This window comes from Battus philenor, unplaced genomic scaffold, assembly GCF_028537555.1.
Source record: "Battus philenor isolate CCGP_79_NKW_IND1 unplaced genomic scaffold, ilBatPhil1.0.hap1 SCAF_1, whole genome shotgun sequence".
NCBI classification, from domain to species: domain Eukaryota; kingdom Metazoa; phylum Arthropoda; class Insecta; order Lepidoptera; family Papilionidae; genus Battus; species Battus philenor.
Genome location: NW_027181661.1, coordinates 4,417,911 through 4,434,336, shown reverse-complemented (window position 1 = coordinate 4,434,336; position 16,426 = coordinate 4,417,911). Strand labels below are relative to the sequence as shown.

The 16,426-nt window shown below is 31.3% G+C and overlaps 1 protein-coding gene across 1 annotated transcript in view; it reads right to left on the bottom strand.

Moving 5' to 3' along the window:
- Positions 1-4,008: 4,008 nt before the first annotated feature.
- Positions 4,009-16,426, bottom strand: part of LOC137926544 (sodium channel protein Nach-like) — a 40,123-nt gene continuing 27,705 nt past the window's right edge. The window contains exons 6-10 of the mRNA XM_068770219.1: positions 13,567-13,684; positions 11,469-11,522; positions 5,950-6,094; positions 4,591-4,697; positions 4,009-4,235 (exon numbers count right to left, since the gene is read on the bottom strand). Of these exons, the coding sequence (XP_068626320.1) occupies positions 4,009-4,235; positions 4,591-4,697; positions 5,950-6,094; positions 11,469-11,522; positions 13,567-13,684 (651 nt within the window). The remainder of the gene's footprint in view (positions 4,236-4,590; positions 4,698-5,949; positions 6,095-11,468; positions 11,523-13,566; positions 13,685-16,426) is intronic.

Below are 16,426 nucleotides of genomic sequence, written 5' to 3'. Positions count from 1 at the left end.
ACTTTAAGGCCCTAGCAGCCATCATCAATGATTAAATTATTAAGAACAACTTACGTGTGGTATATAAACATATGCTCGCATGAAACTAATTTAAATCATTATTATTTTCGCAAAGGAAGTTGAGTAAAAACTAAATTAAATAAAAATTCAATTTTAATTATAAAATAAAAACTGTTATATTTCGTATTATTAATACATATCATTTCGTTGATATTTATTTTCGTCAAAAGTGCTAAGGTATTACGTATCATGTTTATACAATTCTTTTGAACTTCTCAGAACGCAAATAACTCGAAGCATCTATCTAAGAATATTTTGCAGAAAATTCTATTTTTATCAACTCACGAACAAGAGCTATGTAGAATTCCCAAACATAATGTCATATTGATCGCTTGCATGAAATATTGTATGATAAAAACAGTGGTGGTCAACCTTTTTAAAAGCAAATCGGAAACAACATTTTTTACAGCAAGGGTGGTAGATTTTTTTCTCTTTAGGTGCTTAAAGATCAAAAAACTCTGATTAATTTTACAATAACATAATATTGCACCATGATTGTTTTCTAAAATATAATATATGGTTAATATAATCATCATAAATTCAGCCGTACGATGTATACACACATCGCTATTTAAGCAATATTATATTTCAAAATTAGTTTGGATTCCAACGTAATAATGTAGTTTAAATAGGTGTTCACGCAGACATATATTATGTTTATGAATCATCATCATCGTTATTTAAGCTCTAGAAACTCTAGCAGGACCGGTTGGAAGCGGCCTCGCAAAAATGGCGTTTATTGTGTGCACTAACTAAAAATTTGTCTTTACTTTTTTCCCACTTGACCTGCTTACTTAACACCTCAATTCCAGTTCGTAACCAATACACACCAAAAAACACTTTGCTCTTCGAGCAAAAGTCTGTTTAGAGTTCCCCCCTCCCCCCTTAGTACCGAATTTATTCAATACATGCCATTCTTCTGTGGAACGCGCTCCCCTTCGATATAAGGATGATCAAAAATTGTTGCGCATTGAAAGCTAAGGTCCGAGAGCTGTTGCTTGCCAAGCTTATAAAATTATCATGATAGCTGGCTTTTACTATATATATATATATATATATATATCGGTTTATTTATCAATTTGGTTCCGCACCGCCCAAACGGTTGACTGGCAAAAAATGCCTTCGGTGTTAAGTTCGTTGTTGTACAAGAATGTATAAAAGATTTTAAAACAAGCAAATAAAGTTTAAAAAATATATATTATTAAATTCGTATTTAAGACATCTTGCGGCGAAGTTATTACAGATAAACCGTGCATATATGCGCTCGCGTCCGCGGGGTTGGCCACCAATGTTTTAAAGAATTAATCATAGTCATCTTCCATTTCCATTTTTTCCATGATTCATATTATTTACTAATACTGCCTGTTATAATGATACACGTTAGATCATATTCGATTTAAAACATAACTTTAAAAAATCTCTTAAAATATCTACCACGTTATCGGCAAAATGACCGCTGTGCAAGAACTGTTTAAGGGGATATCAGAATAATTCATAACTGCGTTCAGTATGAAATTCCTCCCAACATTGGTACATCGCGATGGATACAGGACGCAATATTTATCAAGTTTATTTTAACATTCACTATGGACGAAGACAGGACTACGATCCTTAAATGTCGGGGAGTGATTATTCAGGGCGTAAATAAAAGGAAAGAAAGTGAAAATAGTTAATAAATATAGAGAAAATAAATAAAACAGAAAGTTATGTTAATTAGCCAAAATTGTTTAATCGTGTTAAAACGTGAAATTAAATATGTATATTAATTAATGATATTATATGTTATAAATAAGGTAAAGAGAAAGCGAGACGCCCCCAAGCGGGGACCAAAAAAAAAACATTCCCTATGACATTCCGTTTTAGTTCCTCCCTAATTATTTTTCAAGTAGGGTTCATAACATATCGGTGATGTGGCTTTCATGTCCAAACGATCTTTATTACTGACGAATACGGTTGCCATTGTGTCTGACTCGGTCATAATTTGTACACCGGCTTTTGTTCAGTAGTAGACATCCTATAGCTGGAATGATGGTGGTGAAATAAAATTTGTTATAATATTTAAGTGTCAATCTAATGCCAGGATCTTAGAGTTTTTAAAGGCACTAAACAAAACATTATTGAATACAAAAATGTCTCTTAAAATAAAACCATTAACCATTATGTTATTGTTATTTTTATTCTTAATAATTCTCTCAGTTCAAAATACTCAGGATTTGTCAGCTCTAATATAACACAGATAAAACTAATGCAGGTAGTAATATAAATAAACATCCTCCGTTAAAATATTCAGTGTGACCTACCTATTGGATTAGATCTATAAATAAAACTACAGATTCACACTAAGTAAGCTATTATTTATTGATAACACAAAACCAAAAATACAGACATACATTTTTAATGTATTTAATAACACACAGTAAGATGAAGCGTATATGAGAAAAATTGCACAATAGTCAGACAAAGTCGTCCACTGCAAGGCTTCCCCTGCAGACCACGCTTCTCCCATCTTATGTAAGCTTGTGTATAGTGGCAATTCCATATAATTAATGCACAAAGTGTTAATTATATAATATTTGCATGCCGGGAATCGAACTCGCAAACTACAATCGCAAATCTCAGTCCTCAATCGCTGGGCTACAAATGCTAAGATAAAAGTAGCTGATTCATATTAATAGGTAACTTAATTTACTATACTTCTATATTAAAGATTTCATGCGTTGTTTAAAATTACCCCAAAGGTGCATTGTGCGAGTTCTTTAACCTAGAGTTATCGTAAATATTGTAATATGCCCTCTAACGCTATAGATTAGTTCGATGTAAGACCGTAAACGGAAAAACTTCAACGTCAACTTTTCTCCTTAAATAGGATTTATATCAAATATTAAGGTAACACTATCATCATCTCAGCCGTAAGACATCCGCTGTTGGATATAGGTCTCAGGACCTTTACAAAATTTTGAACGAAATATATGCCTTTTATTAAAATAAAACAAAGAACATTTTAAATTAAAAAATAATGGTTGATATAAAATTAACACAATACGCAGACGTAAGCGGATTTAATTATTAATTAACTAAAATCATTTTAAATCTCACAAAAGCGAAATATGAAGCTGAGAGTCATGAGTCACAAAATAGCTTAATATGAAATCGAATTATAAAAGTACAATGAATAACGGGATTACTGTATGATGCAGATTATTAAAGCACTATTTTCCATCAGTTAACTTCGCTCTTTAACGAGTGATACTCGTATATAATTCAAAAACTGTCTTTTACCATATATGCGAATAAACATTCTTTAAAATTTTTCTGCTATATCAAGAACATTAATAGATTTAAATAATTCAAACGATGAAAATAGTGAAATTTATTAGAAAAATATAAAACCCTGCGAATACTCGCAAAAGGAATTCATCATCATATCATCTGATGAAGGCATAGGCCTCCCCCAAAGATCCCCTCGACGACCAGCCTTGCGTTACCCGCTTTCAGCGACTCTTCGCGATCTTAATACGTTGTCGGTCGGTGGACCGACAACGTCCGTTAGGTGTAACGGAAGGGCCTTTAAAAAAAACGGGAGGACCTAGCCAATAGGGATTAGAACAATTAAATATAGTACGGGGACAGTGCAAAATGAAAATTGGTAATGTTATTCTATTGAATTTGGCTTGAAATTCGTTTAATACTCACTAATACATAGAGAATGTCTCATAAATCAACGTCGATCCGAATGAAATGATGATTATGACGTAGTTTAGCAATGAGTGCTATTCAGACCAGAGACGTTACATACACTAACATAAAAGTGGAAAAATAAAATTTAAATTTTAAGGTCAAACTGAGTGAGTAAGTCGTACGCCAGAGTTTATAAAACTCGTTCACTTTTTGAATAGAAATAATTAAAAAAAAAACGAGTAAAAGTCATTACAATTGATTTCCTGGGATTCATTGATTCTGCATATCCATAAAACTTCTGTGAATGTCGTAAATATTCTTCTTATTCTTCCTTATTCTCTCCTGCGGCGCCTCTTGCACGTGTATAATCGTACTCATAACTTTACGGGGCCGAGAAATAAAGTCGTAAAATATTCTGAACACAAAGAAAAGTACTAAGTCGATTCCTGAGATCAGAGTAAAACCAAGCATCAGACTGAGGAGACCACCAAAAGATGCTGAAATAAAAATTAGGATACACAAATTACAACTCGGCTCACATAAAAATAATGAGGAAAAAAAATCATATAAAATTATTATGCAATATGAAATATTGAGTTGTAATAGAAAGAGCGTTTATCACTTTTAAAAAAAAAAGTACACGTTGTATTATTTGGCACTAAGGGCCAAACCCTATATAACCAGCGGATAGAACTCGCGCAAAATATCGAGCTTGCGTATATACCAAACAAACTATAAATCATTATTAGCTTATTGAAAAGAGTTATAAGTATAATATCTATCAACTTATCGATTGAGACGCTGGAACACGTAATAGATTTTCATAAATATTGTGTGATAAATAGTACATACCGAGTATATTTTGCCAGTTTAAATACACATCGCGGCGATATCTTGTCGAGACAAGATCGTTGAAGAACACGTTTAGTATGGAGCGATTTTTCAAATTTATATTTTGACTGCAAAAAATATACGACAAAATGACTTAGGTTTATTTATATTATTATTGTGAAACTAACATAACCATACTAATAATATGAATATCGTACTAACAGTATTACCAATATTAGAAATGTATAAAATGAAAGTGATTTGAAATGAAGACTTTATTATAAGGCTAAAATATAAAACGAAATCACGACCATCACTTATTTAACCTTAACCATTATATTTAGAACCCTTATCAATTTCAATAAACGCCAAAGAGTAATTTAAAATGTTGACTCATAACTAGTACCTAATGTTTTAAGTATTTACAAAATCTGTCCACCGGCGTCTGTACATTTCATGCGTCTGAGTAAATTTTCAAATCACATTTTGGTTTTTACTATTAATACATCCTCACTGAGATCAAGAACTGGCAATCACGGTGTAGAACGTCCCCTCATAAAGTAACTAGATGAACCTGTTAAGATTGTCAAAAGACTCTCTGTGCTGACCGCTTTTAACCCGTACTGTTATAAAAGCATGGATGAAGCCCGTCAAGCAAAGTACATCCTTGGAAGTGAAATTATGATGATGATATCGGCTTTGACGAAGACTGATAGTTTCCATTCCTCAAACCTCCTTACACAAAGCTGCTTGTATTGAACACTATGAATAGATTGTAAGTGCGTGGATCTTTTTGCTTCTCGCTTTTTCCGAGAAAGCTACCTAAGATGACGTACAACGCTAATTAAAAGATTTGTCTGGTTCCAAAGGGAAGCCATAAGAAACTAATAAAATCTTTTCATTGAAAGGAGATTTAGTTTTCAGTGACGCAATATTTCCACAACGCTGGAATAAATTAGAGAGAATTTTAAATTTGAAAGAAACCAATTTTCGTCTCTGAATGTAAAAATTATACAAATAATTAAAACGCCAGCGTTTCACATATAAAATTTACTTACAATCTGGTCAACCTGATATTGTTAAACACGTTTATAATTTCATTTTCATACGCTGGAACATATTATATGATCTCAAAACAATGTTTAACCGAATATTACATATAAACTTCATTTGTTGTTCTTTTTCAGTACAATAAAGCATTCGATATAATTATTCCTATTTCCATATGGGATGCAATGAACCAGCATAATGTTGACTTTTTATATGAATAATGTAATGCCATATTAAACCATGATAAGACCCAATGACCCACGAGATATACAACTTTTCATTCACCATACCACTACTTAAAAGTAAACGTTTGCAATATTTAGTACTTACTAAAACGGTAGCCCATTCAAAGGGACGTCATTTGCTATATTTCCTAGAGCAACCTCCAATGGGTAGTCAAAATGCTCACACTCTGGTAAACATTCTACGTATTCTTTTAATAACTCCTTTCGCATCTCTAGATCACTTGCCGGCACTGAAAAAAGTTCATTACTTTATTATTCTTGAATAGTTGACATAAATTTTAAATGTTGAAAGTTAAAATGGATTTCTGAAATATTAGATATCGTAATGCAAAGTAAATTTTCAAAATTCGGATTGCGTATTAAAATTAATTATACTTTATTTTCCATCCCTGCGGATTTGTTACTGCCAGAAATTGTCGCAATCCAAAAAAGAAACTAAATTAATGTAACATAATTAAGAACTATCACTTCCACAATACAAAGTGATTAGAAATAGATCATTAAATTTCTGCACCTTTGACCAATCATCATGTATATAAGAACGTGTTTTAAATAAAAATTGTACAGTACCAATATTAAAAATCCACTGATTAATTAGCCACTATAATTTAAGAGACCCAAAAATCAATAGAAAAACAGAATAAATGAAAACATAAATATAAGTTCATTTTAGACTCAGTATGGTGTCGTCAACTGTTCATCGTGGATCAAAAAAATTCCACACAATACGCACTTTGCGCGTCTTGTACAAAATTATTACTACCTAAATGACATGAAGCTTCATTGAATTTTACTGCATTAAGTAACAATAAATATTTGCTTCTATATAGAAAATATATATAAATGGTTAAATAAAAACCGTTGTCTCAGCAAATTTTACACAAATTGATATCCTACTCGAAAATGTAAATTTTTTTAATACACTTTTTACTCGTATGTGAACATACAGAGATCAATATATACGCAGCAAGCTATATAATTTATATCGCGTGCATAGCACAACAAAAAGGACAAATCAAAACAATATTTCATATTTGATGTACTTGTCGTGGGGCCGATGACACTAATGGAAATGGTCATGACCAAAGAACAGCGCTGTCGCAGTGTTTTGTTTAACGTCCGGCAGCACATGCTTATTTTTATTATTAAATTTGTTCACCGTCAATATTACCGTTAACAAAGTTCACTAAATTACAAGACTAAATAACAAGATGTATTATCGCGACAAATATAATTATTAAAAACTTTTATAGCGATATATGTATCCAATTTAAGGTTCAACATTTTGTTTCAAGATTTGTACACTACATTTTCAGTTCATATCTGACAAGTTATGTCCTAATGCTACAGATGTAACTCATATGATGTAATAATAGAGAAAAATACTACGGTTCCTCTAAGTGTCCCGATACTGAAAAAGCTCTGTTACGTAGTCACTTTCTATTGCTTTGTAACGAATTGTCAAGTTAAGCACATCGTTCGAAAAGAAAAGGTTAAGCTCGTATCGACACAGCATAAGCCTGTACCAGGAAAGACCGTAAGTCTAGACCAGGGGTCGGCAATCTTTTTCCTCCAGAAAGCTAATTATAGAAAATATTTAAAAATTTACCGTTATTAATAATAGCACAGTAAAAGGAGTAATTATATGGATTATTTTTAAAGTGTCAATCATTAGAAGAATATTATTTTAACTCACAAAAATATAATATTTAAAAGTAAATTCTGCGCATTTTAAAAATAAATTGTATTTTAGATTGTCGATCACAGATACGTTTTTTTTTTCCTTTTCAACGAATATCGGTTTGAAATATTATTTACTCGTGGTGTACGCTTTCAAAAACTATATTTGATGGTATATTGCTTTACGCTTCTGAAATTATAAACTGCGTCATGGATTTTTAACTTTCAAAATTATTCGTTCATTTTTAACAATAAGAATCATAAATATAATATTACGACTATGATTATCTAAAATAAACAAGATCAAATACAATAATAAAAGTGTAATGAACCAATCAAAAAAATTAGTAAAAGAATGAAGGAGATCTTATTAATGGCTTCATTTCAAACTCTCGCAGGCAAGATATTTTATTAATAAGAATACTAAAAATGCAAACTCTTATTTTGCCACGCAAACAAACACATACATAATACACAGACTCCGTATAGATTTTCATAACACCCTATTCTGTTTTGTTTTTATCCGTCTACTCCCGGCGATTGTATTACTTACCTGCTGCGAAAGACCCAGACATAAATAAATAACCGTATTAATAAACAAATAATATTAATAAAAACATGTAAATTACACGACAACATTATATTATTACTGTGATTATTATTTAATATGCTATTTAAGAAAAAAATCATTTAAAGCCGTAAGTGTCCAGTATCAACTTCTTTCGGACACTGATTACCGCATGTTAATACTATAAATAAATATCTTGTAACAATATATAAATTATTTATTATCTTAAATATGCTTATAGATACTCTTCATCCCGTATAGCTAAATATTAGAAATACATAAGCATAATAAATTCATAAAAGCGTTTTATTTAACATTGTAAATAAATTTAGCACATCTTTGCTAAATAAATTTAATCTCTCTCACAGATAACTTTAAATAACACCGTGTAGTGAGGAGGATCTTCGGTAGAATACTTCACCGAGTTTTACCACGGTGTCTAAGCGGCGAGAGACGGAAAACGTGTATAGTTCCAAGTAACTTTAAACGCAAAGTTATCGTGAACAAACACAAAACTAAAATTAATTGCGATGGCGAGCCGGTACGCTAAGATCACGCGCCATGTTGTTATTTCTTTTCTGCACGACTTTCTCGCATATGCACGGGGAGCTTTATTACCAAGAGCGATAATAGGTAAGCCTGTTCGTTATAACCGTACATTACATACCATCATCATTAACATTTCAGCTGCGGTGGTACCGACATATACAATAATTCTCCTCCTCTCCACCCATAGTTATCAAAGAGCCGGCTAAAGAAAATAATCACGAATATTAGATAGCAGCATTTATCTAACATTATCATATCAGCCGTTAGACCTCCACCGCAAAGCCTCCTCACCACTCATAGGCCTCCCGTAAAGATGTCCACAATGACTGTACATGCCATGACCCTGACTATGTCATCAGTTTATTTATTAGGGGGCCTACCCACATGAAACTTTTTCGAAATAAAAAAACTGCACTCTACAACCAGCATGCCATATATGTGCACATATCCTGTATAAAGATAGTATTTATTGAAAAATATTCAGAAGACGCTCTTTATAAAACTTATTATCAGAAGTAGGAACGATGCGGCGCATTGCAAAAATGGTAGTTTCAACACTATGTACTTTCCGCTTTTAATATGTTTAATAAATACAAAGACCTACAAGTGGCTCGCAATCCGCCACGTGTAACTCTGCCGTGAGCCAACTCCCGCAAATTTCAATCAAGCTTGGATGACGCAAAGTTTAAAAGCGAATATTTCGAAACTTAAAAGGAGCAAGAAGTTATAAAAATAAACATACATTTAACATCTTATTTCAATTTATTTAGCAACACGTAACTGCGTACTATAAAAGTAATGAAATATCAAGTGAAATCATTTTTAATTTATTCATTTTTTTTTAAGAGTACGTAAAATTGTTACTCTCTTTGTAGTAGTTGTAAGTCTATGTTGATAATTGTGAACTGTGTTACCTAGAGTAAAACTCGAGAATGACTCGAAGCGTTTCTGCAGTTTTTCTTTTTATATTTTCTGTAAAACAGAAAGAAGGAAAGAGATAAAAAAAGAAATTTTCCAAGGAAAATGTTTAAAACTAACAATATTCTTTAATCGTACAAATCAAACAGTAGACTATGAAAAAATCTTTTAATAATTTTACTCAAAATTAATCGGGAATACTGACTTACTACTATTATACGTCATTTAATTTGGCACATTGAGCTGAAGAATAATACTGGCAAAGGTCGGCTGGGGATAGTTTATAAAACATTTATAGAGCAATAAAAACAGATGACTTTATTAAAGATTGATATATTTGACGTGCCAAATCAAATGCCTAGTGCAATATCTATAATATTGTCGTATATTATGTATTTCTTGTCCTCATTGGCTATTACCTAATTATAAAGATGAAAATTCATAGCATTAGCGTAAAAAGGTTCTACTCTGATATCATAGCAGAAATCGTTCGAAATACCGACGTATTATCAGCTTAAGAATAATTCGCTGCAGGCAGTTCAAACTGTAACATAGCAAAGCTTTCGCGTTAAAGCCTGCAGGCAGAGGTGAGCGCTTCGCTGAATCTCACTTATGCCGGTTATTTGCTATACTCACTTATACACCTCAGCACGGGGATATCTTCCATTAAGTATTGATTGAAAACTTTTTTTAGAGACATTGTAAAAGCTATTACATAGTTTAGAGAATCACAAATTTTACAAATATTTAAAAAGAAGGAAAAAAGGTACTCTATCAGTAGTTGCAGAAATTTATAACACGAACTACACTTTAAACTTCTTAATGTGTTGATTCTATTTTATGTTTGTATAATCACTCGATGACGTTATGCGACAATGATGTGTTATAGGATCCTTACCATAATCAAAATCGCAATACAAATTGATTTCAAGAAAACAGAAGTGTAAACAAAAATATTTACTAACAGAACTAAAATAAATTCGAAGAAAAGATTTCAATACATATTACACGATTGAAAACTATGCACGCAGTTGAGATAAGAACTGGATTATTGAATGTAATAGAGCCACGATTTTCAAGGTCTCCATAAATGTTTAAATAAATAACGTATTCCCCATTCCCTTAGTGTGAGAGACAAAACCGTCGGCACGGACGTGGCATTGTTTGTCTACACAAATTTTAAACTTGTTTGTGTAAGTAAATTGTCGATATTTGCAAATAATATTACAATAATATGAGAAGAATTGTATTATTTTTCACTCACTCGATTACAGATACACCTTCTTTCCAAATTACGACTGATTCATTTTACATTTACGTGAACAATTTATCTTATATCTACAATGAAATAGTTATGTAAATTAGTCAATATAATGGCAGATTTAATGAAATAATTGATTAATCTTATTAATTGGAATGCTGGATACTAAAAATTCAATATTTTACTTAATATTGATCTATTTACTTGTGCAAGGTAATTAGTCGAATAAGCGAAGCTAAGGAAATATTGCAAAAGCAGGAAGCAGGTTTCTAAAGTTAGGAAAAGAAAATTGTAAAAATATTAGTAAAACCACTCTTTTCTAATTACATCAAAAAGGCAGAGTATAAAAACACCCGCGAGTATACGTCAAACATGACTGGCAAATCAAAACCAATAAAAACATGTTAACATTTTAAATTAAAATTAATTAAAAAAATTCCGCCTTACAGTGAAAATATTATATGTCGAGTTTAATAAGTGATAAGAAACAAGCATTACTTCACAACACCATAACAAAATTAGTAAAACACAGATATCGTATGTATTTCTAAAAGTAAAACTATATTTTGCTTATAAATAAGCGCGTGCTACCTACAAGAACTCTGGAAAATAAACTGAAATACTTTACGTATATTATTTTCGAGACATTCAATGTCACGGAAATTGCAGACGCGTGTTTGTTCTGAAAAAACAAAACATGATCAATCACAACTTCGATATAAAGTAGCAAACATAAAAGATTTTTAATTATAACGTACTAACTTGTAGTTTTTTTTTATATTATATATTTTACTTTTGGGTTTTTAGCGTCTTATGTATTAAAATATTTACTATATATATATTATTTTTATTAAATACATCACACATTTATCATCACCACCATCAATTTGGCGCTAGATCGCTCACTGTTGGAAATAGGCCTCTCCCGTAGATTTTCAATAGAGTCTGGATGCCTTCCGACGAATTTAACAAGGTCCTCTATTCACCTTGTAGGCGCTGGCCAGTCCATGATCCCTACTTAGAACGTTTAAGCCCCCCGACCATCTCTTCTGCACACTATATGGCCATAGGCAGGTCACTTCATCTTGTCAACCCCTTGGCTACATCGATCATTTTCTTTCGCAGACAGATCTCCACATTTCTGATTTGAGGTCGTACACCGAAAAAGTGGTCTTAAATAATTACGTATTAATAACTGATTTTACATTCGTTGGTAGGTAGGTACTTTATACATTACACAACATTTAATTTTCGTACCTGTCGAAAGTCGAAACCCATTTTATAAATTCGAAAAATTTTCTAATCCATTAAAAGGTTGTAAGTATTCCCAGATAAGACCGAGAAATGTAATCTCGATGTTTATATTGTGTTAATTCTATTACGTTCACCCTTGATGTAGAAAGTTCACCTACTAAATGTCGTCATATTGGAAATGTATGGAAGGGGGATAACTAGCAGTGGACTTTGTACAGCTGAAATGATGATAATGATGTAACAATAAAACCTCAAACGACATTTCTGAATAAATACGTCAAATGGTTTTTCCACGATATCATTACGTAAATACATATATTATATACATACACATATATTTGGCATCCGATAATCTTAAAATGGATAATAGAATTTATTTATGACATTTATAAGCATTACATTTATAATAATTTTTAAAATAATAACCTTCACACAATATTCGCCTCAATAAAAACATAATAGTATAATAAAAGAACATGAAATGCATTTACTGTACGCTTTTTTTCTAAAATATCAGTGCGTTAAATAAATTTAGCAACATATAGTAAATAATAAACAACGCGTCATAAATAAATAATAATTAATCATTCTAAATAAAAACTAACCGTAGTAAACTTATTTTCCGGTAGTATTTTGGCAACCCTTCAATCATCAAAAATATCTTAATTTTAAAAATTAGAATATTTAATAGAAAAGGACGTAGTACGATTTGTAAAAACGACAGAAGCCCTTATTTTATAGAAAAAGACGTAGTACGACCACTCACAAAATGAATAGATAATCTTATTAAGTTCGTCGGAAAACGCTAGATGCAGGCCGCTTCTTATCGGTGTTACTGAAGGTTTAAAAGGGGGGAGTTATATTCAGAAGTAGCGATCCTACGGCTGAAATAACTACGATGATGAAGATCTTAGAAGGAACTTAGAGAAAATGCACTAAATATTATTATTAAAAACATAAATATATGTATCTTAATATTCTATAATAGCCACGCTTGGCAGACGGGTTGGCGATTACAGTATGGTAATATGTTATACGCAGAGAACGCTGCTTTCCATCCCCTGGAAACATGTCTGTGAAAAGTGGCAATAAATAATGCATAAAGTGTGAATTATATAAGATTCCGGTAATCGAACCAGAAGAATCAGTCGTAGAATCAGAATTAATTGTACTCTATTAATAAATATTTTAAACGAAATACTATAATTATATTTAGCATATAAACCTTACAGTACAAAAAGTAGAAAATGAATGTTATTATAAAACATGTAATATGAAAGTTTAGAAATGAAAGAGACATGAAATTTAATATAAATATTTCCTTCGGCGATAGAGGGCAATTGAAAAGGAATTTTATGTAATTATATCAGTATGGGGGTGGCTTTCATTAAGTTTGCGAAGCAGACGTTAGACAGCTTATGTTATATGAGCAGTGCTTTGATTAATATAGTTCTTATTTCAATAGTAAATACCTTTACTTCGCTTTGGAAAGTAGAATGGTATACAGTGACAAGATTTCTTGATGATTTCAATTTTTTGGTAAGCCATGCAATTGTGGAAGGAGTACTGGAGAAAATCACCAATTTTAATCTAAAACAAAAATAACCCATTAATAATAAAAGTGACATTTTAATTACATGTGGCCTTGTGAGGAAAGTTCAAGGTCACCTAGCAATGGAGAGAGCTATACATGGAGTTACGCTGCGAGATCGAATTACAAATGTGGAGGTCATTGAGTACATTGTTATAGTGTTTTTAAAAACAAAGAATACACCAACAGTTTAATAAAACTTCATAATAATTAGTTGACTCTAAGTTTTATATAGTTTACGATTTAAATAAGTAAATAGTTAAAGGACTTAAACATGCAAAAACATTAACAATTTTTTTTTCGGAGATATTAAATGTAATTGTATAAATACAGGCACGGATGCTAATGTCTGTGTAATATATATCCTAATAAAAAAAAGAAAGAAATATGTAAATCAGTAGCAGAAACAAGATCACCGGCGTAGTTCAAAGAATTATTCCGCCTGAAGTGACAGATGACGAGGCACATTGCTCTTGCAACTGAAGGTAGATGAGGCTAAAAAGTACTCAAATGGAAACCACAAACAGATAGACTTGGCGTGGGTTTCTACAAACTACGAGTGTTCCTTCACTGAATCTGCGTTATAATTAAGGTAGGGGAAAATCGCTCGATGCGTTCAGTGCTAAACCGATTACCGTGGCGATCTTTGAGGGACGCTTATATTCTGCATTGTGTATCTATCGGCTGAAAATAAAAGAAAAAAGAATTATAAAGAAAACAGTGACTATTTATAATAATTTCGCGACTTTTATAAATTTTTTCAACATTTATTTTATTTATTTTTTGCGAAGAAATTAATAGTTTTACAGTGTTTGCAGTGTTTTAACTTTCATTTACTAAGCAGTTTTAACAACGCTGAGATTTATTGTTATTTTACGTCTGGATTGCCTGGAAACATAACGTACCACGTGATAATACGAATGATGTATTTTACGTAGACTCACGGAACATCACAACTGTTCAAAATTTAACAAATATTTTTCATAAGATACCAGGATTAGTGAAAGCCGTATCAATTTCCGTTTTGCGTCAATAGACTTATGATTACGTATTTACTTTTATGTAAATCATTACTGAAATCACTCAATCTTCCGATGTCAATCTTCGATAGATAAATGTTTGAGATTAAAGATATAAAAATTCAGAGCGTATAGAATGACACTTATTTTATAACCTCACACCTAACAGATTACCTTGACAGTTCGGTAAGACCGATATTAAAATCTAAATTAATCTAGAACTCTATTCCAAATTAGCGAAAAAATTCTAATAAACTTACAATATATAATAATAAAACGTGCATGTAATCCAGAATGACCGATGATTCTCTTTTCATATTCTATGAACTATATAAAAACGAAATAACAGTAAAAACTTAATTACAAAGTTTCAAATGGTTGACATAATGGAATTTATAAATATAATGTGAGTAGAAATATTAAAAAGGTATATATACATAGACGACATAGTTAAGAAAGCGGGTAGTGCCTGAATACGGGCAGTGCAACACCGGTCATCTGGTCGATCTTTGTTTTGCAGTGGGCATCTATCCGCTGATAAGACGGTAATCATGATGATAAATGCAATTTATCGTTTTTTCATTAATTCATTTGTTATGTGGTTTACCTAGGGCCTTTTATATTGTGAGTAAATATTTTTTTAATTTAAAAAAAAAATAGAACTATATACACGGCTACGAGATTTCCGAACACATCCGGTTCTGAAAAGAGTGCTCAACAAATTTTGTCGGTATTTTTTTAATTACTTTCAATATTATTATTGATTAATAAAGATGTAACACCTAGCACTTCAAATATAACAAAAAAGATGGTTAAATTATATCATATTCACGCTTTATTATTGCTTTATAAATCCAATGCAAAAGGATTTTACACAGATTTTACACAGAATTCTAAGAAAAGGGGTAGGAAATTGCAGAGGACGTCTTACGGCTGAAATAATAATTATGATTTTTATTTTAGTATCGTATACAGTTGATCTTAAAAGAATGACTTAATGTAAAGATAATTTACCAGTCTTCTGCAAACGTCTCTTTCTATACAATAAGAAATTTAAATGAATAAGTTTGTGCGATTTTATAGAAGCAAACTGATAATATATTTACTTTGACCGTTTGAATTCCCAGAATAATTAAAACCAGCAGTACGCAGCGGTTCAATAGTACGCAGGTGCACTAATGAGAGTATTAACATTTTCGTGGAAATGACGTGGGCTGATGTATTATCAGAACGAGGCATACTCGTGCCCAAATAATTTTAAAACACATATGTGCATAAAGTAGCAGACATAAAAATCGTGATAATATTTAAAGCAGTCTATTTTAATAAATCGCCAATTGTATAGCTTAGCGGAACAATAAAATAAGGTTGAAACTATTTAGCTATTTGCATTTATACTAAAATTTTTCTTCTACTTGTAAAAGACAAAGGAAAAAATTCGACGCTACAAATATATAGCTAATTAAAATACATGTCAAACATTCCACTGACCAAAATATATATGAAACACGCGTAAAGCATTCCATGAAAATATAATCGTATTATTACTAGTGTTGCAATGTACTAAATAGAAAACAAATTTTTGTAGATAATTCTTGTTCATTAATACAATTTCTAATTAAATACAATAAAATAATGAATAAAATGACTAATCTGAAAATAAATTCTGTTTATTTCTAATGGACTGCTGCAGTCCAATAACTTTTGATAATAAAATGTCTG